Source organism: Capricornis sumatraensis, chromosome 11 (assembly GCF_032405125.1).
Source record: "Capricornis sumatraensis isolate serow.1 chromosome 11, serow.2, whole genome shotgun sequence".
Classification (NCBI taxonomy): domain Eukaryota; kingdom Metazoa; phylum Chordata; class Mammalia; order Artiodactyla; family Bovidae; genus Capricornis; species Capricornis sumatraensis.
In genome coordinates, this window is record NC_091079.1 from 94,950,941 (window position 1) to 94,973,253 (window position 22,313).

The 22,313-nt window shown below is 40.9% G+C and overlaps 1 protein-coding gene across 1 annotated transcript in view; it reads right to left on the minus strand.

Annotated features, from left to right (window-relative positions):
- Positions 1-6,148: 6,148 nt before the first annotated feature.
- CPNE3 (copine 3) overlaps positions 6,149-22,313 on the minus strand; it is a 45,318-nt gene continuing 29,153 nt past the window's right edge. The window contains exons 9-16 of the mRNA XM_068983893.1: positions 20,228-20,314; positions 19,494-19,553; positions 18,782-18,915; positions 13,875-13,929; positions 13,741-13,792; positions 10,439-10,572; positions 9,194-9,430; positions 6,149-6,890 (exon numbers count right to left, since the gene is read on the minus strand). Coding sequence (XP_068839994.1) covers positions 6,780-6,890; positions 9,194-9,430; positions 10,439-10,572; positions 13,741-13,792; positions 13,875-13,929; positions 18,782-18,915; positions 19,494-19,553; positions 20,228-20,314 — 870 coding nt within the window. The 3' untranslated portion in view covers positions 6,149-6,779. The remainder of the gene's footprint in view (positions 6,891-9,193; positions 9,431-10,438; positions 10,573-13,740; positions 13,793-13,874; positions 13,930-18,781; positions 18,916-19,493; positions 19,554-20,227; positions 20,315-22,313) is intronic.

The following is a 22,313-nucleotide window of genomic DNA, read 5'->3' on the forward strand; positions in this document are numbered from 1 at the left end:
ACTTTGAGGGTGATGCAGATTAAAGAAAAAACACTTCAAGGGAAAAAGAGTTTTCTGGTTGATAGACATTTATCTAGGAAAAGAGCCATAAAAATGTTAACAGGCCCCCTGGCCAGAAGATGATGTAAAACCACCTAAGACCTTTTGTATACAGGAAGGTATGCAAAAGGTAAGCCTGGTCTCAATAAGGGTCAGGACTGCTGTCCCTGCATAACTCTGCATATTCCATTATTTCTTTATGTGCAACTTGGGGTATATAAGCTGCTTTTGAAAATAAAGTTGGGGGTCTGGCACCAATGCTTGGCTCCCCCATGCTGTTCTTTTCTCCCTTTTCTGGCTGAATTCCCATCTGGAGCATGGAGGCTCACCATGTATACTTATTTGTCCTGGCTTCTAAGACCCACGTGAGAGGGAGCCCAAGGTGGGGCACCCTCTGCTATTCAAGCAGGCGCCAGTGGCCTACGTAGATGTGCAAACTCCTTGTCTCGGAGTTTTATTGGTTCTCCGCATAAACTAAGTTATTCAGCCTCTTTTCTCCACTAATTTTCCTATTATACTATCCTTTCCTAATCTCTCTTTATATTTCTAAATAAATAAGTCTCTTCTTGCCGACTCCGTCCCCGCTTCAAATTCCCTGGATCCACCGGGGTTGGACCCTGGCAAGTAAGGAACGGTATGGGCGGGAGTCGGGTGCCTCTGCAGGTCCCTGTGGTCCCTGTGCGTCATGCGGAGGATGTTCGTAGAGACCATCAAAGGGCCCTGTGCCTCCGAGCTGGAGGGCTCCTCTCCAAGCCCAGGCAGCAGCTGTCGCAGGTTGTGGGCAAGCAGGCATAGCACACCGCGGTGTGCGGGGTCCAGGACTGGCTCTCGGCCTTCCGGCCTCCAGCGAGCTTGCTCACTCTGCAGGCTGCACCGCATCCATGAGGTCCGCAGGAGAAGACCCACTCCTACAGCGAGCTGCTGGGCGGCCACCTGGTCAACTGCTGTACCCACACACCTGCAGGGACAGGCTCTTCATCAGCTGCTAGGACTTGAAGGAGCCCAGACTCTGTGGCCCCGGAGCAAGTTTTCCTGATGCCCCGCCCCCAGCGACCCCACCGCCTGGGACAGAGAAATAAATGGTGTGGAAACTGAGTGGGGGGGGTGGGTAGGGAATAGGTAAAGTCTCACAAAAAGCCTGCCTCGCCTTGCTCCTTTCTTGTTTCAGCATCATGTACTGTCTCCTTTCTCATATTAGATCATAAACTCTATTAGGTTACCAAGAAATTTTACTCACTTGACTTCACCTGTTGATTGCTAGTACTAAATGATTTGGGCTTCCCTGACAAGGCTATGGTTTTTTCCTGTGGTCATGTATGGATATGAGAGTTGGACTGTGAAGAAGGCTGAGCGCCAAAAAATTGATGCTTTTGAACCGTGGTGTTGGAGAAGGCTCTTGAGAGTCCCTTGGACTGCAAGGAGATCCAACCAGTCCATTCTGAAGGAGATCAGCCCTGGGATTTCTTTGGAAGGAATGATGCTAAAGCTGAAACTCCAGTACTTTGGCCACCTCATGCAAAGAGTTGACTCATTGGAAAAGACTCTGATGCTGGGAGGGATTGGAGGCAGGAGGAGAAGGGGACAACAGAGGATGAGATGGCTGGATGGCATCACTGACTCGATGGACGTGAGTCTGAGTGAACTCTGGGAGTTGGTGATGGACAGGGAGGCCTGGCGTGCTGCGATTCATGGGGTCGCAAAGAGTTGGACACGACTGAGCGACTGAACTGAACTGAACTGACAGCTCAGTTGGTAAAATCCGCCTGCAATGCAGGAGTCCCCGGTTTGATTCCTGGGTCGGGAAGATCCCCTGGAGAAGGGAAAGGCTACCCACTCCAGTATTCTTGGGCTTCCCTGGTGGTTTAGCTGGTAAAGAATCTGCCTGCCATGCTGGAGACCTGGCTTCAATCCCTGGGTTGAGAAAATCCCCTGGAGAAGGGAAAGGCTACCCACTCCAATATTCTGGACTTTCTAGACTGGAGAATTCTATGGACAGTATAGTCCATGGGATCCCAAAGAGTCGGACATGACTGAGCAAGTTTCACTAAACTATTCAATATTTATTCAAAAACAAACAAATACTTTTTACTGGCTGGAAGACGTGGCTGAAGACTAATCCTATCACACTTGGTCTTCTCTCTGAGAACTCTCTGGATCTTCCCAACCCGAGATTCTTGTGTCCAGTCCTAGATGACCAAGCGCTGCTATGAAACCTGGCTGTGAGTTTATGAAAAAATCAAAGATACTAGGGCTCTCATTTACCTATTGTAAGAGGTCACAATTCTGCTTATAATATTTGCTTCCTGATCATCTCCTTTTAGAGAGAAGAAGATCAATAGCCGAGACAAAGTATAATTCTTCAAGGACACTGCAACCTCTTGAGAGTATTCTGGAGAAGTTGGCCAAACACAGCCGTGTGCTCAGTGACTCAGCCCTGTCCTGCTCTTTGCGGCCCCGTAGACTGTGGCCCACCAGGCTCCTCTGTCCATGGGATTCTCCAAGCAAGAATCCTGAAACAGGTTGCCATTTCCTCCCCCAAGGGGTCTGCTGGACCTCGGGACTGAACCTGCATCTCCCGCATTGGCAGGCAGATTCCTTCACCACTGAGCCACCTTGGAATGCTCAATGACAAATGACGAGGGTGCTGGTCTTGCTACAAGGGTGACAGATGAGAAGGCTTTGACAGTGCTGGGACTCTGTGCATTATCAGGCGTGAGTCAGCACTGGAGCCATGAAGGAACTGACATGGGGCTAATTAATAGATGATCCAGTGTGGAGGCAGGGCGGTGGCAGGAAAAGTGTAGAATTCAGAAACTGACCTAGAATCAGAACTTGGCAAGTGGGTAACCAAACAGCAGTCTTTGCCATAAGGTGACCACCACCTACTCCCTCATCAGGCCTTCACCAAGACCACTGTGGCCACAGCAACTTTGGCAATGGGGTCCCTCCTATCTGCCCTAATGTAGGCCCTTCTGTTTTTCAAAAACCCGACTAGGATCACATCAGAGCTGCTAAGTCCATTTAGCCTAAGCAGGGATGCCCTTGAATGCCCCCGGGGCCTGGACAGGATGCAAAGCCACCTGCCACCCCGTCTCCTCTCTCCCCTCTTCTCTCACGCTCTCCCTCTCACACTTTGTATTCCACCAAACTTAAATTCTTCCCATTCCCCAAACATTTAACCCCATAGTTGCTGTTGATACGACACCTTCATAAATGCTTTGAACGTTCGGCATCCAGTGAAGACCAGGTCTCAACCTGAACGGGGTGCACATCCTGGGAAAGGTGCTCCTTGACAGCTAGATGGGTCAGGTCTCCCCCGACGGGGTTCGGCCACACTGATCTCATGTCTCTACAATTACTCACTCAATCCTTTCTCTCTCTTCCAGTCCATTATTTCCACGAAGGTGGCAACTTTGGCTACCAAGGTCACCACTGTTCCCCCAAGACCTTGCCCCATGACTGCAACATGGTAGAAGCAACTTAAAAAAAAAAGTTAGATGAATATACTGTCCTGCCTAACACAACCAATAAAGTATGAGTGCCATAATTCTCATGTGAGCACTCTAGTTAAGCTGAGAACCTTTCCCTTACTGTACCCTGAAAAAATACCTTGAATACATCTAATATCTTTAAGTGATTACATCCCATAAAAGCATAAACCCCCCAAACTGTTTAATTCAGAAAAACCCAGAATACAGGCTGATTAAAGCACTAACTTTATTTCTAACTTTTCGACCAATATCATTTGAAGAAAGAACAAAAATAAAAACAAGGTACTATTGTAACACATCAAGAAATGACTTTATCCAAATGGAAGATATACTTAACATCAATTCATATATTAGTAACTTACACACTTATTATCAAATATGACATAAAACCACGAAATAGTCTCTCGAAATCTCAACCAAGCTTCTGGTTTACCATACATGTCACTTCCATGACTACCAACCACACATATAAAGAGACTAGGAGAAATCTTATCAGAGATGATTTTCCAGAAAATTTACACAATAAGGCAAAGTACGTTAAATAAGGCATAGGCAACAAGGGGGCCCTGAATTTACTCTGGAAAGGCTGCCTAAGGCACTACCAAAATAGACAGCTGTAAATCCCTGATCTGACTTTAAATTTTTCTGATCTCAAAATTTTCCATATCAAGTACAAGGTGACATGACCATGCTAATTGCTATTCTCTCAGTACAGGCAGACGTGAGAAATATCACATCCATCCAAGGCACTGTCACCCTCGTATATGTATGTGATGTATCTGTTTGTATGAGGTGTGAAAGTCAACCTGGCTATTTTTTCTTTAAATGCATTTTAAGGACTAATGGCACTTGAATGAATGGTGGCACTAAAGGGAAAAGGGCTATTTTAATATAAACAATACTAAACCAGCCTGTGATGATGCAAAATGTTGAAGCTATAAGAATTTTATAAATGATAATTTAGAAATTATATATCCTTTTATTCAAAACTGCAAAAAGGTATCAGTTCCCCTAATCTACTGGAATCACAGGTCTTATGAATAATAGCACTTACTGATGAATCAAATAAAAAATGCATAATATAAAATTAATCTTCAAAAGGGAACAATTCTGGTTAAAATCAGAGTACAAAATTATGAAGACCAAATCAATGACAGTGGTGACTGGACACTGATTTGGCCGATGAAACAATGAATGCTTCTGACCAGCGGTCCCTAGGTACCCTGTGCAGGCGGCCCCAGTGCCGCCAGGATGGGGTTCAGGTGAGTCCTGGACCCCGCCCCAGCGTCACACAAGAACCTCTACTTCTGTCTGGCAGTATACCAAGATCACATGCAAATCATTTCTTTTAAAGGCCATGTATGTTTAAAAAAGAAAATTCTGAAAACCAAAGCAAAATATATATGCTGTTCCCCAGCACACAAAGAGAACTGAAAGTAGGACATCTTAGACACAAAGGCTGCAAACTCCTGGAAGAATCAGCAGTTTATTCCTCTCCTGACTGCCGTCGAGATGACTTGTCATCTCATGAGTCATACTATAGGGTAACAGACGACTAGTTAATAAGTACCTTCAGGTTAACAATGCACATCCAGAGGCCAGCTAGCTGAGCGGGAAGTGTTAACCACTCGCCGGGGGCGGGCACCCAAGATGGTAAGCAGACGCCCTCTCAGCCTGACCTGGGCAATGAGCGGCTTCCGAGAAGCCAAAAGTTGTTCATGGCTGAGGGCTCGCTTCCTTCAAATATTTCAGGGGACAAAGGACCCGCGCAGCAGCGCATTTTCAGTAAGCCTGGAAGGCACATCAGCACAGCACAGCATGCATCCACTTAGGGATCCGTGACTGACATGCAATCCTCAGTAACCAGATGTTACTTCATGACCGCCAGCACACAGACATGCATAGTACCTGGCACACAGATCCTCAGTAAAACCTTAATCTATTCTGAAAAGATAATGTTTGCTAAGGATTATATTCCAAAGTGTAAACATCAGGAAAAAAAAATACTAAAAAAAAAAAAGCGTGGAAAGTCCACTCTATCCTATGTAGCAGTTGGATTTTTTTTTTTTAAGTTATAATAGGTTTTTACTTAATACCATACATTCTGGGCTTAGGAAACAGCATGTTATTAAAATGTAAAATAGGATTTTGATTAATAACCATTATCATGAGTTTTAAAAAATCAGAGTAAAAAATCACTTTAACAAAAAAGGAGAAAATATCTAAATGAATCTATATAAATGTAGAAATCAATGTATGCAACCTTTGCAAGGAAAACATAAAGCTTGCCTTTTTTAATAAGTAAAGTCTTTCATTAACTAACAGAAAGTGGAATTCCGAATTTCCCCTTATATGTTTGGTCGTTATAGCTTTCCTGGACAAACCCAGTCCTACCCATTTTAACAAACTGCAGTTGAAATCATCTGACAATGCTGAGTCTAGGACAAGCTATCACTAATGCACATACAGAATCCCGAGTGTCACGTACAATCAATGAAAAAGTCAAATCTGACCATGATTACAGTATTAAATAGTGAAAACGAAAGATCTAGGAAGGCAAATAAAATGGCTTATAGGAAGCTCCTTTTACTTGTTGATTTTACAGCTTTAAGAACTGAATATGTATGTGTCTTCCTTTCTAATTTGGGACCTTTCATGAAGTCTTATGAGGATGCATTCTGTTTTGAATTGTGCATGTCTAAGTTGCAGCCAAACTCAAGCGCAAGTGAAGGTAGTTTTATCCCACGGAAAAGCACAAAGTATCGTTCTAGATACAAACGCAGTATCACCTAATTTAAGAAACTCTGGTCATCTCGTGTGGACATCGGCTTCTAAGACATACATCGCCTAGAGCAAAGCACAGCAACCTGCAAATCGCATCGTTCCAACAATTTCCCATTCTTTCTATTGACAAACATTCAAAAATAGCATTTTCATCATATGAAAGTAAGCAACCACAAGAACGTGTCCTTTTCTCACACCGGTTTCTAATCCAAACGGCCTCACGACAATTACTGTAAATCACTGGCAATCACTGAGTTGATTGGGCAAAGACTAAGTTAGCACTTTCCTCCAAAAAAAGTATAAAAAGAATGCTTTAAATAGACATACTCCATAGAGCTAGGTTTGCATCGTAAATCATAGGGTTTGTGAGAAGGGTGTAAAATGACAGATTCACGATTTGGGATGAAGAGAAATCTGTTGCTCCACACAGCGCAAAGAATTCTGCTCGGACGACCGGAGCTCCTCTCATTTCGTAGCCGGGTTCTTGGGAGGAAGGAGTTTGTATGTGTTGAAGTAGCCCACCACCTGCTGGGGGACCTCCGCCAAGACGCTCTGAGCAAGTGCTTCTTTTGGAGCCTGTGAACAGATAAAATCAAAGCAATTTTATTAGCAACCAAGTTTTTAACTGGGATTTTGATAAAAGACTAAGAATTCCTCACCCACCAGGAAAAAGCAGTTAGTTTCCAATTTCTAGACTTGTATCTTGTCTCGAGAATAGGCCACAAAAACACAACAAACCATTACTCAGGAATGCTTTAGTATGCTCACGTTTAACAAGTCTTTTTTTGGTGCCTGCATTTTGGCATTTAATGATGTTGGTTCTTTTGCTTTTCAACTTTTAAATGTGGATCTTTCATTCTCTGGGTATTAATTTTTTTTAACTTTTTATTTTGAAATAATTACAAACAGTGCAGAGAGGTCCCATGTACCCACTACCCAGTTTCCTCCAAAGGTAGCATCTTATATAACTATAGCAATAACAAAACTAGGAACGGTTCCCAGAACTTATTCAGATTTCACCAGTTTCACATGTGCTCATTTGTGTGTGTGTGTATGTGCCTGTGTGTATACAGTCACATGTGATTTTATCATGGGGGTATATCTGTATAGGGAGAAGGCAAGGGACCCCACTCCAGTACTCTTGCCTGGAAAATCCCATGGACAGAGAAGCCTGGTAGGCTGCAGTCCATGGGGTCGCTAAGAGTCGGACACGACTTCACTTTCACTTTTCACTTTCCTGCACTGGAGAAAGAAATGGCAAACCACTCCAGTGTTCTTGCCTGGAGAATCCCAGGGATGGGGGAGCCTGGTGGGCTGCCGTCTATGGGGTCGCACAGAGTCAGACACGACTGAAGCGACTTAGCAGCAGCAGCATATCTGTATAACCACCATCACAATCAAGATACAGAACAGTTTCACCAGCACAAAGATCCCTAACACTGCCACCTTTTTTAATATACACCCACCTCATTCCCCTCCACCCACTCCCACTCATACACTGGCTGGTGGGAATGTAAAGCTATGACATAATTTTACATAATTATGTAAATGACATGATTTACATTATATGACATTTTTGTCATATTCAGATTTCACCAGTCTGTGTGTACACAGTTATATGTCATTTTATCATCAGGGTCTATCAGTATAACCACCATCACAATCAAGATAGAGAACAGCTTCATTATCACAAAGATCCCTAACATCGCCACCTTCTGCATACACACCCGCCTCATTCCCCTCCATCCATTCCCATGCACATCGTGGCTGGTGGGAGTGTGAAAGGATGTAATTATGCCAGAAAAGTTCAGAAGTTTCTTTAATGACTAAAATGCAACAATCATACAACTCAGCAACTGAACTTATGGGTATTGATCCCAGGAAAATAAAAACTTATGTGCACACAACAACCTGTACATGAATGTTTATAGCAGCTTTGTGTTTGACAGATGACAACTGGAAACAACTGAAGATGTCCTTTAATGGGTGAATGGTTAAACTGGTATACCCATACCACAGAGTACTACTCAGCAATAAAAAAGGAATATATTCAACAAGTGCAAAGAGTCTTAAGAGAATTAAGCTGAGTGAAACAATGCCAATGTTGAGGTTATATACTATGCGATTTCATTTATATAACATTCTTGAAATGGCAAAAACATAGAAATAAAGCCAGACTGGTGGTTGCCAGGGGTTAAGGAGGGAGAGAAGGTGGCTGGGAAGTGGTGTGATTGTAAAAGGGCTACATGAGGAAGCCTGCTGTGATGGACCTTGATTGTATCAATGGCAATCTCCTGGCTGTGATTCTGGACCAGAGTTTTACAAGATGCTACACCAGAGTAATCTGGGTAAAACAATCTCCTCCGAGGGTTTTCATCGAATCAACTTCTAGTTTGGTAAATTCATCATATACTTACATAGTTCTTCTCTTGTTACGTTTGTAAAGATAAAATATATTTTAAAACAGCAGTCACAACAACATCATTTTAAATACTTTATCATAAGGACTATAAGAGGCACACAAGAATACAACCTGAAAAAAAAAAGCCAAATCTAATCAAGGTTCTTCAAATGGAAAATTCATACACTCTACTAGGTCAGTGTTGAAGAATCTGCAGGAGACCTGGGTTTGATCCCTGGGTCAGGAAGTTCCCCTGGAGGAGGAAAAAGCAACCCACTCCAGTCTTCTTGCCTGAAGAATCTCATGGACAGAAGAGCCTGGTGAGCGGCAGACCACGGGGCTGCCAAGACTGAGACACAACTCAGCATATATGCATGGCGACTCCAGCCATCTACTCTTAACTGCCCGGCTATGAACAGGCAGAGTCTCTGTTCAAAAGCCTTGGAGCACGTGAGGGGCAGGGAGGCGTGGTACTCACGTTCTGGAACTGTCTGAAAGGCACAAACTGGACAATATCCCTGACGGCTACTTCGCCGGTTGGGGAGCGGAGGCTTCCGCCGTCACCATCTAGGAACTCCATGGCGCCAAAGTCCGCGCCTCCAACCCCAACAATGATGATGGACATAGGCAGCTTGGCAGCGTTAACAATCGCCTGTCTGGTCTCATCGAGGTCTGTGATCACGCCATCGGTAATGATCAAGAGCACAAAATATTGCTGCCAAAAAAAGACAATAATGTCTGCTGAGCAAGCTGAGCTCCCCAAGAATAAAAGCAACCGTTAATGACATCTCCCGCCTGATGAGTCATTTCGTCGCTCATTTTCCTTGTCAGTCTCTACCCAGGATACCATCTATATGAAATCTTCTAAGATTCTCTGATGACAAGGAAATTAACAATAAAAAACCTGTAGGTTAATTAAAAGTGCAACAGACCACAGAAGAAGGTTGGCAAAAATACACAGAAGCAAGATGAAAGTTAGCACAGAAACATTTCGATTGAACTGGAGGACTGGATATGTCAAAGTACCTGTCAAGGGAGCAACTGGCAACAACTACATTCTTAAAAGATCAAATATGGAAGCAGAATTGCTTATCAAGCTAAAATACACTTTTGAATAAATGGATATGGTTCAGGGAGGGACAGAGGGGAATCTCTCTCAATCCTTCCCTCTCTGCTAAATCATTTTAGAGAGTGATAAAATGTGACATAAAGTTGTGACTCCATCTTTTGGGTCATTTATGTCTGGAATGGAAAGAAGAATTATAACAGTAGCTATTATGTGCTGAGTGTTTATGGTTTATCTCCTCACACTTTTTCAATAACTGTATGAGGCAGTTATCCCTGCCTTATTTCTGAAGATACTGAAGCTGAATGAGGTTCGTTCTCCAGGGTCGAACAGGCATTTTGCAACAGCAACTGAAGTGGTAAGTTTCCTCAAGCCTTAACTTGCTAAATCTACTCAAAAAAAATTTTTTTTTCAGAACCTACCCAGGAAAATTATTTCAAAAGATAGAGAACAAACTCATTAAGTATAAAGGTTGTTTTGCTGTTCTCTTGTTTTTAATGCTTACCAATTTAACAGATGTTACTCCCAACCCAAGGAGGACACATCATTGCTTCATGCCCTGTGTTTGCCTCTCGACAGACCAAATAAACAGGAAAATGGCACTGGAAGCAACTACCAGCCCACGTCCTCCCTGCCCCCTGGCAACAGCGCACTCACAGAAGCTGTCCGTTGCTGTGTGGCTGCAGCAGCAAACCTGGCCACGTGATTTATGATTGGAGAAAAATTAGTCGGTCCATAGAGTCTTATCTGAGGAAGGCAGGCCCGATATGCCTCTATAATGCCTTGGACTCCTAGATTAAAAAAAAAAAAAGCAGGATTAAAAATTCTAAAGCACAATTTATTTGTCTACTATTCACCATAGTGGCTGGTTTAATTTATATACTAACATACAGTGCTTTAAAGAGTCAAAAGTTCCATATTTAGGAGCTAAGGTATATATTACAAAGCTCCATAGCGATGCTCCATCACACACACAGAAAAAACCTATAAACTTTACTCTCCCCCAGTAGAAGGCATTTGCTTTCACCTCAGCCAAATTATTCATTAGTCTTCAGTAGGGTTGTTACACTGTTTAATTTTGATATGTTTTGAGAATGAGACTCTGATGGAAAAAGAACCATGCAAAAAATGCTGCAAAATACCACTGATGCCAAGTTAAAAAATAGTAACTGATAAAAATGGGAACCTCTGCATATATGACCAGAGGTTCTAAAAAAATGTCAGATAGCTATAAACTTAATGCCAATTCTAGCCAAGGCTTTATTCGATAACTTACAGATTAAGCATGGTATAGTAGACTGTAGTAATTGCAAGTATTCGCTTCTGGGTTGTTTATCACATTTTGCTGCAGAAACACTCGAGCGTGTGTTTGTGGGCTGCAGCTTAGGCCTGCGGCGTAGCTTCACCCAATGCAAGTGAACAGACACGACAGCCAAGTCTAAGCAGATGTTTCAAGAATCGCTGCCGGTTTTTGCCAGCTCTCTTGCTTTCTTCCCCCCCTGCTATGGGAACAGCGTATTCCAGACTGCCTGAGGCCCAGAAGGAGAAGGAACAGGGGAGTGCAGCGGTCTAGCCAAGAGTTGAGTGATTTGTCAAGTGAGCGAGACAGATCACTGTCATTACAAATTACTGAGACTTGGAGACTGTTGATTCCTGCAGCACAGCTTATCAAGAGCTGAACAGCATCCCTGATTAAGGCACTGCTGAGGAATCTGCCCTTAATACACAACAGAGTGTCTGGGATGTAGCTAAGAGCCTAGAAACTCCCCCACAGTCCTTTGCTGAGAGTATCAAGAAAATCTTAAAAGACTTTTTAACGTCAACCAAAACAAGTGTCCTGCTTTTAAAATTTCCCATAGAACATAGATTAATAAAAAGGAGCAGCGTATGTTTGGTTTAAAAGCTTAACAAGATCAACTCTCTCCACTTAGAATTTGAGAGCCAATAAACTCCTTAGGCACTTTGAATTTAAGAATAAGTGGTCTTATGAACTACCATTGAAAATGTAACTAATTCATACATAGAGATGATTTTATATGCATAAGGTGAGGCTGTAACTAGTGGTTAGTCAGTCCAGTAGTAACAAAAATAATATTAACATAAGCCAGCAGCAGGATCTTTCTGTAATGATATATGCTATAGAAAAATTGAACCCATAACCAAAGCAACAGTAATATTTTCTTCCATTTCTGTCATCTAGCTTGCTTTTCAATAAGGTATACGAAGCTATTAAATGTTTTCATAAATATCAGCAGCCTTCAGTTCCTCAACTAAAACTGAATTATGCTAGTATCTTTCCATTGCATTAAACGAACAACTGAGACATGTTTTTTTATGGGCAACTAAATTCAGTGACTAATTAACAGAAGGGGATTAAACTTCCTTGTCTTAAAATAAAGTTGTATTGTTTTCTGTGTGACATTTCCTTTGTCTGAAACCAAAACGATTCTTTCTTTTGTCCAGACTAAACCGAAAGCAGAAAAGCTGCACTTCGTGACAGCCCACAGACGGGCTCTTATTACTCAGAGCGGATGAACTTCTAAAACGAATCGTCCCATGATCTGTCATCCATATTTACTTGCAAAACATAAAATCTAATTACAACAAATTCGAAAAACTGTTCCAATTTCATCATAAGCATGAAGCACATTTTTTAAAAAGAAAAAATTACTAAAAAAAAAGAAATAATGGCTATTTATTGTGGGAATGAAGTGCCCATGCCCATTCTATGGGCTGACTTTGCACTCTTTTGACAGTGTCCTTTGATTTACAGAAGTTTTAAATTTTAATTAGTCTAATGTATCTATTTTTTCTTTTGTTGCCTGTGCTTTTGGTATCATATCCAATAAATCATTGCCAGATGCAAAAAAAAAAAAAGAAAAATGTCCCCAGTTTCATATGGCTAGGGATATGAAAGGTCAAAACCACAGCTGCTGAACGTGCATAAAGGGACACTGAATTAGTATGAGAAAAGAGTTTTGCAAAAAAGGAGAAAATCCTAATACAAACCACTCCCAACAAAATATTCATGCTCTTCCACTTTATGAATATCATTTCAGAAGAGGAGGGAAGGACATCCTCCTCTATTAGAAATCTATGTGTCTTGCAACGGTTAAAGGACCCTTCGCAGAAAATTAGCATAGGGTCTACACTTTTATGCCTCTGCCCCTACCTCTTTCCCTCCTCCAAACTGTTCAGTCTTATCTTAATTTTGTGGGAGATTTGGCATTGCTCAATATGGTAGAATGGAGAAAGAAATGACAACCGACTCCAGTAGTCTTGCCTGGAGAATCCCAGGGACGGAGGAGCCTGGTTGGCTGCCATCTATGGGGTTGCACAGAGTCAGACACGACTGAAGCGACTTAGCAGCAGCAGTAGCAATATGGTGAAAAGGAAGAGGCACTGGGATATTTGAGGGATAAACAGAAAAGTGGAATGATAGCAATATTTGTGCCTGTTTTCTACACAAAGGAAAGCTACTCCTGGAGCTTAATTCTGTTTCTTTAGCCTACCTCCACCTCCTTACAGAACCTGTGTAACAAGTAATTAGATGCTGGACACTTTCTTCATAGAAAGTTAACTGTTAATCTGAGGAAAACACCTGCATATTAAATGATTCATTTTATTGAAGATTTATTTTTAAATCAACTTATATCTGAATATAAAATGATTACTCTTATTGATCTACCATCAAGACTGAGAAATCTTTTATTCTATTAGACCTCTTAAAGTAGAAGAATTTAGCCTGCAGTCTTCATCATTATCATACTGATTTGCCTTCTTACCACATTAACCACCAACTTGGTGTAAAATTCTACTTTACATGATAAGAAATTCAATATGTCACAAAAAAAAACCTAGAAAGGAAATCTGAGTAGCTTTCAATCATAGAGAAAAAACAACTGACAAAGACTGAGGAAGGCTTTCAGTTTAAAAATTCATGTTGATTTTTAACTTACCATTACAGTAGGGATTGGATGGATTAAAGTTTATTGGGAATTCATGAGAAACCTGTCAAAAGATGAAAGAAGGACTGATGAGGCTTGTTTTGCTTTGCTAGGAGGCAAACCTTCACAATAAGAGTTCTTCCTACCTGCCACTGAGGTGGGACCTGCGCTCCAAAGCCAAAAGCTGGAAACATCTTATCACTAAAATGAAAATTTGAAAAAAGCAAAAGGTCATTTGTATCTTTACTCATAATAAGACAATATGAGCTTACTTTTAAAACATTCAAAATCTTAGAAAAATATAAAAATAAAACAAAGACTAGAACTAATGTTAATATTTGGAAACTCCCATCCTAAATATTTTTCTGTGCATTGAAGGAATTTAAAGTCTTTCTATATGTATTTATTAATATGGACTTTATGACTCAGACAGTAAAGAATCTGCCTGCAATGCAGGAGACCTGGGTTCCATCACTGGGTTGGGAAGATCCTCTAGAGGAGGAAATGGCGATCCACTCCAGTACTCTTACCTGGAAAATTCCATGGACAGAGGAGCCTGGCGGGCTACTGTCCATGGGGTGGCAAAGAGTCAGACACAACTGAGCAACTAACACTCAACACACCTCTACTTATGTACCATTTATCATTTCACTAAATAAATATGTAAATAAATTAATAAAGCTTTAAAAAGCACAAGTTTTTCATTTGTCTACAAAAAATACTCATTGGGCAGCAAAACATGACCTCAACTGACAAGAGGTTATTTTTAGCCTGTATTTATACCACTTAATATGAATAAGATATCATACGTTTGGCCACAGAAACATGGTACAAATGCTCTACATCATAAAACTCTCCGTTTCTGCAGCAAAATGTATGAATATTTGGCCCAAGGGTTTAGAGATAATTTGGACAGAATATACAACATCATGAGAGTGGCTGCCAGGCGTTCCACTGTATGGAGATTCTCCCCCAACAGACAGACACCAGCGGCTTGCCCTGGCAGAACCCTGTAATGATGATACTACCATTTCTTCTAGCGGGATTCCTTTTTATATTAATTCTCAATGGTTCTTTTTGTGCTGAGGATAGAGCCTGTGTGACTGATGGCACAATATTTTTTCCCAGTTGACAGTCTGCCTTTAACTTTAAAAGAGCTTCCCTTTCCTAGTTATTAACGTTAATGACTGTGAACACCCAAAACTTCTTCCATGAGTGTTGCCTTCTTGGTCTTGCTTAAAGGCTGTCCTCACTGCAATATTATAGACAATTCACATATATGTTCTCTCAGAACTTCCAAGCCTTGATCTTGATATTAAACGTGTAATTCATCGGGAGTGGCACGTGAAGCAGAAACTGCTCACGAGGATCCACCAGGTTCCACCTCTCCCCCTTTAGCCCTGGATCCCCTGGGCCCCTGGTGACATTCGCCCGACCCCAGACTCTCTGGGCTGGCAGTGGTCGGGGCGAGGTTCTGGCCGGATGTGTGAGAGGAGGGGTTTGCAGCCACTTCTGAATCGCACCCTCGGGGAAAGCACACACCTCCTTAGTCCCTTTGTCCTCCTCCCACTGGCTGGAGAGGACGAGAACTCGGATCCAGGGCGGACTCTCTGGGGCATCACGGCCCTCTCGGCCCTGAACTGCTTATCTCTAGACGTGCAAGAGGAACGAGATACAAATCTCTATTTTGTCAAAATCACGGTGTGCTGGGGTATCTATTTCAGCAGCTCTGTCCATAGTCTGTACAAGTATCCTAACATATACAAGCACAAGTCAGGGATTCAAATCCAGTTCATGTTGTTTGACAGTTGTTACAACCCCTTTCCCTCAAAATGCCATCTCTATCATATATTTAAATTCACAGACATTCTTGGGTCTGTTTCAAGATTGCGTGTTTCTACTGGTAGTAGTTCCATACTCTTAATGTATACTTAATATTGTACACATTAAACATTTATAATGTTGCTGTGCTGTGCTTAGTCGCTCAGTCGTGTCTGACTCTTTGCAACCCCATGGACTGTAGTCCGCCAGGCTCCTCTGTCCATGGGATTCTCCAGGACAGAATACTGGATTGGGTTACCACGCCCTCCTCCAGGGGATCTCCCACCCAGGGATGGAACCCACGTCTCCCGCATTGCAGGCGGATTCTTTACAGCTGAGCCACCAGAGAAGCCCAAAGTGAAAGTGTTAGTCACTCAATCACATCTGACTCTGTGACCCCATGGACTGTAGTGCCAGGCTCCACTGTCCATGGAATTCTCCAGGCAAGAATACTAGAGTGAATAGCTATGGAGTGGGTAAGTAAAATTGAAAGTGAAGTCGCTCAGTCATGTCCAACTCTCTGCAACCCCATGGACTGGAGCCCACCAGGCTCCTCCGTCCATGGAATTTTCCAGGCAAGAGTACTACAGTGGGATGCCATTCCCTTCTCCAGGGGATCTTCCTGACTCAGGGATCAAACCTGGGTCTCCCACATTGTGGGCAGATTCTTTACCATTTGAACCACTAGGGAAATAAGTCATATATATATATATATACTTGATATACATATCAAGTTTTAATATCTGCAAGCACAAATTTCCCTTTTTTTTTTTCCCCTGAAAAACTTGGCTATTCTGATTCATTTTACCCTCTAGAAAATTATAAGAATCATTTTGTCAAGGTTCCATTGGAATTTTGATTAAAACTGACTAATCCAGAGAGAAACGTTATATTTTCATCATTGTGACATCTGCCTATCTAGAATCGTGATGTATCTTTCCTTCTTTGCCCTTGGGTATAATTCTGTAGTTTTCTCTCACTAAATATCCTAGACCTTTGCCTAAATTTATTCTAATTTTTTATTGCGTTATGAACTGTGATCTTTTATTCACTATAGTTTCTTCAGCTGGTTTTTGCTGGTTCATGAAAAATTGCTGATTTTTTATTTTATGTTGTATGTCACCACCTTTTGAATTTTCACTACTTTCTAACATTTTTCCCTTGATTCTCTCAGGTTTGAATTCATTTCTCATTTATGTATGAAGCTGTCTTGGCTGGTGCCTTTGTGAGAAGAGCTCTTTGACCAGTTCCTGGTCTGATGAGGTTCTCTGCCTCTCTGAGCCAAGTTTGGTAATTTGTAGCTTTCTAAAAGAATCATCCTTCAACCTAGATTTTTTCGCTGAAATAGTATAACGTTTTACCAAACATTAACATACAATGTTTAATGACTTTTCTTCTGAATTTATGCTCATGATCTCTGTCTCATTACTAATATTCTACACGTTTTCTCTTTTTCTTGGGGATCAGTATCACGAAAGATTCTCTTAAATTTTGTTGAACTTGCAAAGAATCATCTTGTCGTTTAATTGATTGACTTGGTGTGTGTAAGTCATCACTTTGTGTGTTTGGAGGAAGCAGGGCACAGCAGAGTGGTGAGGACAAGTCTCCGGAGCCAGACAGCCCAGGTGCGGTTCTGGGTCTGCCGCTCCCCGCTGAGGGACCCTGGACGCGTGACTTTAGCCTTCCTGCCTCAGGCTTCTCATCTGTAAAATGAAGGTGATGATACCACCTATCTCAGAACCAAGCATGAGGATTAGATGAATACCATATAGAAAGGATTTAAAATTTTCCTTGACATATAACAGCTAACATGTATATGGAATCTCCTACTATGACTGTATGTATATTTTTCTTTCTATCCTTGAATTTTAACTTGTTGAAAAGCTAGTCCATTTATATTCAATTCTTTTTTAAAAATAAAAGTGTCAGAAATCTTCCTTTATAAAGATGCCTGGGTACTGCCTGGCTACCTCAGTTGGTAGAGTAATCAGACTTTTAACCGGAGGGCCTAGGTTCAAGTCCCTGGAGATGCTTGGAAAAAATGAAAGAAAAGGAGTTCCCTGGTGGTCCAGCATTTAGGACTTGATGCTTTCACTGCTGTGGGCTGGGGAACTAAGTTGCTGGAGACCATGTATAGTCTTCTCAACACCCTTTATTTCTAGACAGTCTGCTTTTACACTTTGATTTCCTCTTTGATCTAAGAACTACGTACGAGTTTTTTTAATTTTCATGTGGTAAGCTTTTTTTACTTAACTTTTTCTTTTAACTTCCAGGAAGCACTATGAAAAAGTAACCCTGTAAATTTACTACTTTTTTAATCTAAGTCCCATTACAACTGTGTTTCTTTGAAACTTTTATCATATTTCTAGCCATTTTTGATTGAAATACATTGATACTCTATTACTAACCATATCCATGCTTATATTTTTATTTTGGATTATATAACAAAGTATCTATAAAGTAATTTTTTAATTGCATTTAATGAGTTTTGTCTTAAATTCTATTAGGCTGGTATTGGAACGGCTACCCTTGCCTTAAATTTGTTTGTCTAAGAATTTCATCTAAATGGCATAATAGAGTAATGAAAAACTCCATCAATATGTTGGACTTTTATCATAAAATGATAGACAAAAACAAGTTAAAATGTATACTGTACCCTAACAGATACAGAACAAAAAATTAATAATGTGGATTTTTTTCTATTGTTTAGTACACCTTCAGAAGGACCTACTTTAATCTATTCAAAATCTATCCATTGAGAATCAATTCAAAATATTTCATAGCAATTATATCAAGTTATCCTATAGTGCTTGTTGAAAATCACCATTAAGAAACTAATTTGACAACAACTGCCTAGAAAATAGACATATTAAAAATTAGTGTTTATGAGTGTTTACAAAATGTGTCTTCTGGACTTCAACCACAGAAATAACTTATCCCTAATGAGTAAGCCCCAAGAAAACCAGATCAAAGAAACAAAAGCCTTGCCAACAGTCAGCTGTTAGAGAAGGACTCTACACATAATACGTTATAACTAATCACAGCCAGAGATTAGAGGTCAAAGGTAAACACTGACTGTTCACAAAGGGAAAAATAGAACAGATAAGACGAGAAATTTTAAGGAGAAAGTTACTTCTCCCCAGCACTGTTATCCCATCAACTACATCGGAGGACCAGCAGAAGGCACAGACACTGCCGTTTCTGGGGAGATGTGCACTGGAGTCGTACTCACGCATCGTAGTCTTGAATGACCAGCCCCACAGACCAGATTGCAGTCAAATACTCATTAACACCGTTGGGGCTGATGTAGTGAAGGGAGTTGGGAGAACGCGGATCACCATTGGAGCCAGTGAAGTCCACTCCCACCTGCCAAATAACAATTGCGGTCCTTACTAAGGGGAAGGCAGGGGCATCCTCGCTTGATGTGGGCCTTACTAAGGGGAAGACAGGGACATCCTCGCTTGATGTCCAGGAAACACACACTGACTGCTGACACAGCAACACTCATCCCTGAGCCCGCTGCTCGGATTTGCCAACAAGGCCATGAGCCAACAGGTATTTTCACGACAATTAAACAATTACAGCCTCAGCCTGAAGCAACCTGCTACTCCTAATTTTCTAGATGTCTTAAATCATAGATTATTATATCTATGACTTTAGACATAGCGGACTTTTTGGTACGTTTGATTAATGTCTTTTGTTAATTAAATTACTGCAGGATAATCACTGATTTATACACACATGCTTTTTTGCAGGTGGAAAAGGTATTATCGACAAGGCCAAAAGCTTCTGGATGAACCTAGACAAACTCTCTGCAGAGACCCTATTCAACAGATTGTGTACATTTCATCACAAAGTCAGTTTGGCAGTAAAAGAACACTGTAAAATAGAAGGAAAAAGCCACACACTACAGTCTACTGTGAAAAATCCAGCGTGTTACTCACAGTAAAATTCAGCTGGCAGCCTCCCATGATATAGTCGAGGAATGTACATTCCACTGTAATCTAGAAATAAATAGTAAACAAAATTAAAACTTTCCTACTTTTTTAAGAGAAGCAAAGAGCTACCTGGCATTCATTTTTAATCATTTATAAACTGAACAGCACAAGATATAAATACATAGAACCCACCCCTACATTTGAATTTAAAGCAACCTACCCCTACATGTCATGAATCTGGAAGATTCAAGATAATTATAGCATGTTAAGATTAGAATATCAATAGTCAAAGATGAAATGCACTGGTTTTCAGAAACTAGTAATGAGTTTAATATGTTGAGACTTTAATACGTTTAAAAACAAAAGCAAAAACTCCCACTCATTTAAGAAATCTCTTGGGATTTCTCCCCTTTACTCATAACATCTCATCTTGAAATTATAACCAGGACTGCTGCACTGAGTTAAGTCATTTCCACTGATGCACCAGAAAAACACCAACGGAGCCCGGTATTTCCTAAGATAATGGAAAACTTTAATTTGTCCTTTGTTAGAGAGCTGTCAAACCTTGGAAGCAAAGTTACTTGAAAGATTTCTCTACTATTTCCTATTTTCTCCTCTAAAGGGGCCCAGATGCTCATGTAATTTTCAACTGTTCAAAGTGCTTGTGTGATACATACTATATTCACAGAAGAACTTAAAATGTGATTTCATTACACTATAAGCTGTCAAGAGCAACCGACCTCACACTGCTTCACAATGATAACCCCTGAATTCTTGTAGCTTTTCTTCTTTTGCCTCTTTTTTTCATTTATGCATTCAAATTCAACCTACAGGAAGAAAAGGCAAAATGTTCAATATTATTAGTGATATTAGAAAGTGCTCACGTAAATTTAAGTGAATGACTTTTTTCTCTTAGAATCAAACCATCTACTGATATAAGTCTGTTACAAAATACAACTGTGAAATGATTGCACACTATATTATATATATGAAATATTTATCAGTCACATTTCCTAAAAGCACTTTTAAAACTTTGTACCTTTTAAAATAGTTTCTAAGTATAAATGTTTCCTTTGTAGATCATTTCCTTCTAAATGCTCCAAGTAATCATCTTTTTTCTTTATAACAAAAGAAACGAAATATTATTTTTAGCTGTCACCCACACAAAGCACAAAAACACACTGCTTAGAAAAGAAAAAAAACAACCATCAGAAAAGGGAAATATATGAAGCCCAACTCCATGGTAAAATACGCAGCAAAGATCATCCCTTTCTACTGGGAATATGCATAGAAACAGATCTAATGTCTTCTTCCCACAAACAGACCATCTTCCCTTCCAACTCCTACCCACTATGCCTCTGGAGGCTTGGCTCAAGTCATCCTGCTCCGTAGCATCAACTCTTGTTCCATTCTCCTCTGATCGCCGTCTCTCTCATTAAGCTTCCACAGCTACATAAAACTTACATACTTGGCATTAATCTCAACTGTTTCATTTCATTAATTTTTTTCATAGCTAGGGTACAGTCACTTCCAAGTTGTACCCTGAAATTCTCACTGTCTTGCCTAGTAATAAGAGACACTCAGTGAATACTGGATAAGTCACCTCTTCTGGTCAACAGAAAGCAACTTACATACTTTAGCCAGAGGCATTACTAATTTTCTAAGAATCAAACATTTAAAAATACCTTTGAAACAATGATACCAAATAAAATGATGTTAAAATAAAAAAATCTCTTGATGGTTCAGGATCCTGCCAGAGTTTCAGTCACTATCATACACACTAATTATTGAATATTAGAGATGCAGAAATGCCCTAAACAGAAAGGCTATATTACTTCACTTCATTTATCCACATTTTTATAGTATCCACCCAAGCAACAAGCACGTTCTAGGTACTGAACACAGAGTTGATAAGATAGAGTCCTGCCTTTGATGAGTGAGTGGATAAACCTTGTCACTGAAACTTTTAATGAGTATTAAAAGCCACATTCTATCATGGGGGAGGGAAGGACCAAGTTAGCTGGATTTAGGAGAGTTCCACATGCTAAGACTGGCATCCTCTCCTCAACTGCACCAAAGGAGTGAGTTCCTAGACCCCAAACACTTTATTATCCCATCAATTATCTCATGTAATTCTGCCAACAACCTTGCAAGATAGGATTAATGCCCCCTTTTAGGAACTGAAGAGGCTTCCCTCAGACCTGGGTTCGATTCCTGGGTCAGGAAGATCCCCTGGAGAAGGGAAGGGCAACTTGCTCCAGGATTCTTGCCTGGAACATTCCCTGGACAGAGGAGCCTGGCGAGTTACGATTCATGGGGTCGCAAGAGTCAGACACAACTTAGCGACTAAACCACCACCACCTACGTGCTCTGTAAAGTATTACGCGGTTAGTTTCTGGTTCATTCTCTTCTAAAAGCAGGTCATTTACTGGTTCTGCAAAATAACAACAAACTGAAACCAGAGAAACGACGATACACATCGCTCCTCATATTTAGTTCTTTTAGGAAGCTTGCTTTACAGAAATGTTCAGATTGTCACAGTTTTCCATTATTTCTGCCCTTAAAAATAAACATATATATCTTTCAGCAGAATATTTACAGCTGAATTTTACTGTTGTTTTAATTTAAACTGTTAATTCAACCTTTGCATTTGAACCATTAGCTGTGATTGGAAAAGCCCTTCTTGCTTCACACAAGCACTTCTGCTACGCAAGGACCTGGGCTTTGTGACCAGGGGGTAAGGACAGGACTCTGTGCTCAGTTACTCAGTCGTGTCTGACTCGTTACGGCCCCATGGGCTGTAGCCCACCAGGCCCCTCTGTCCAT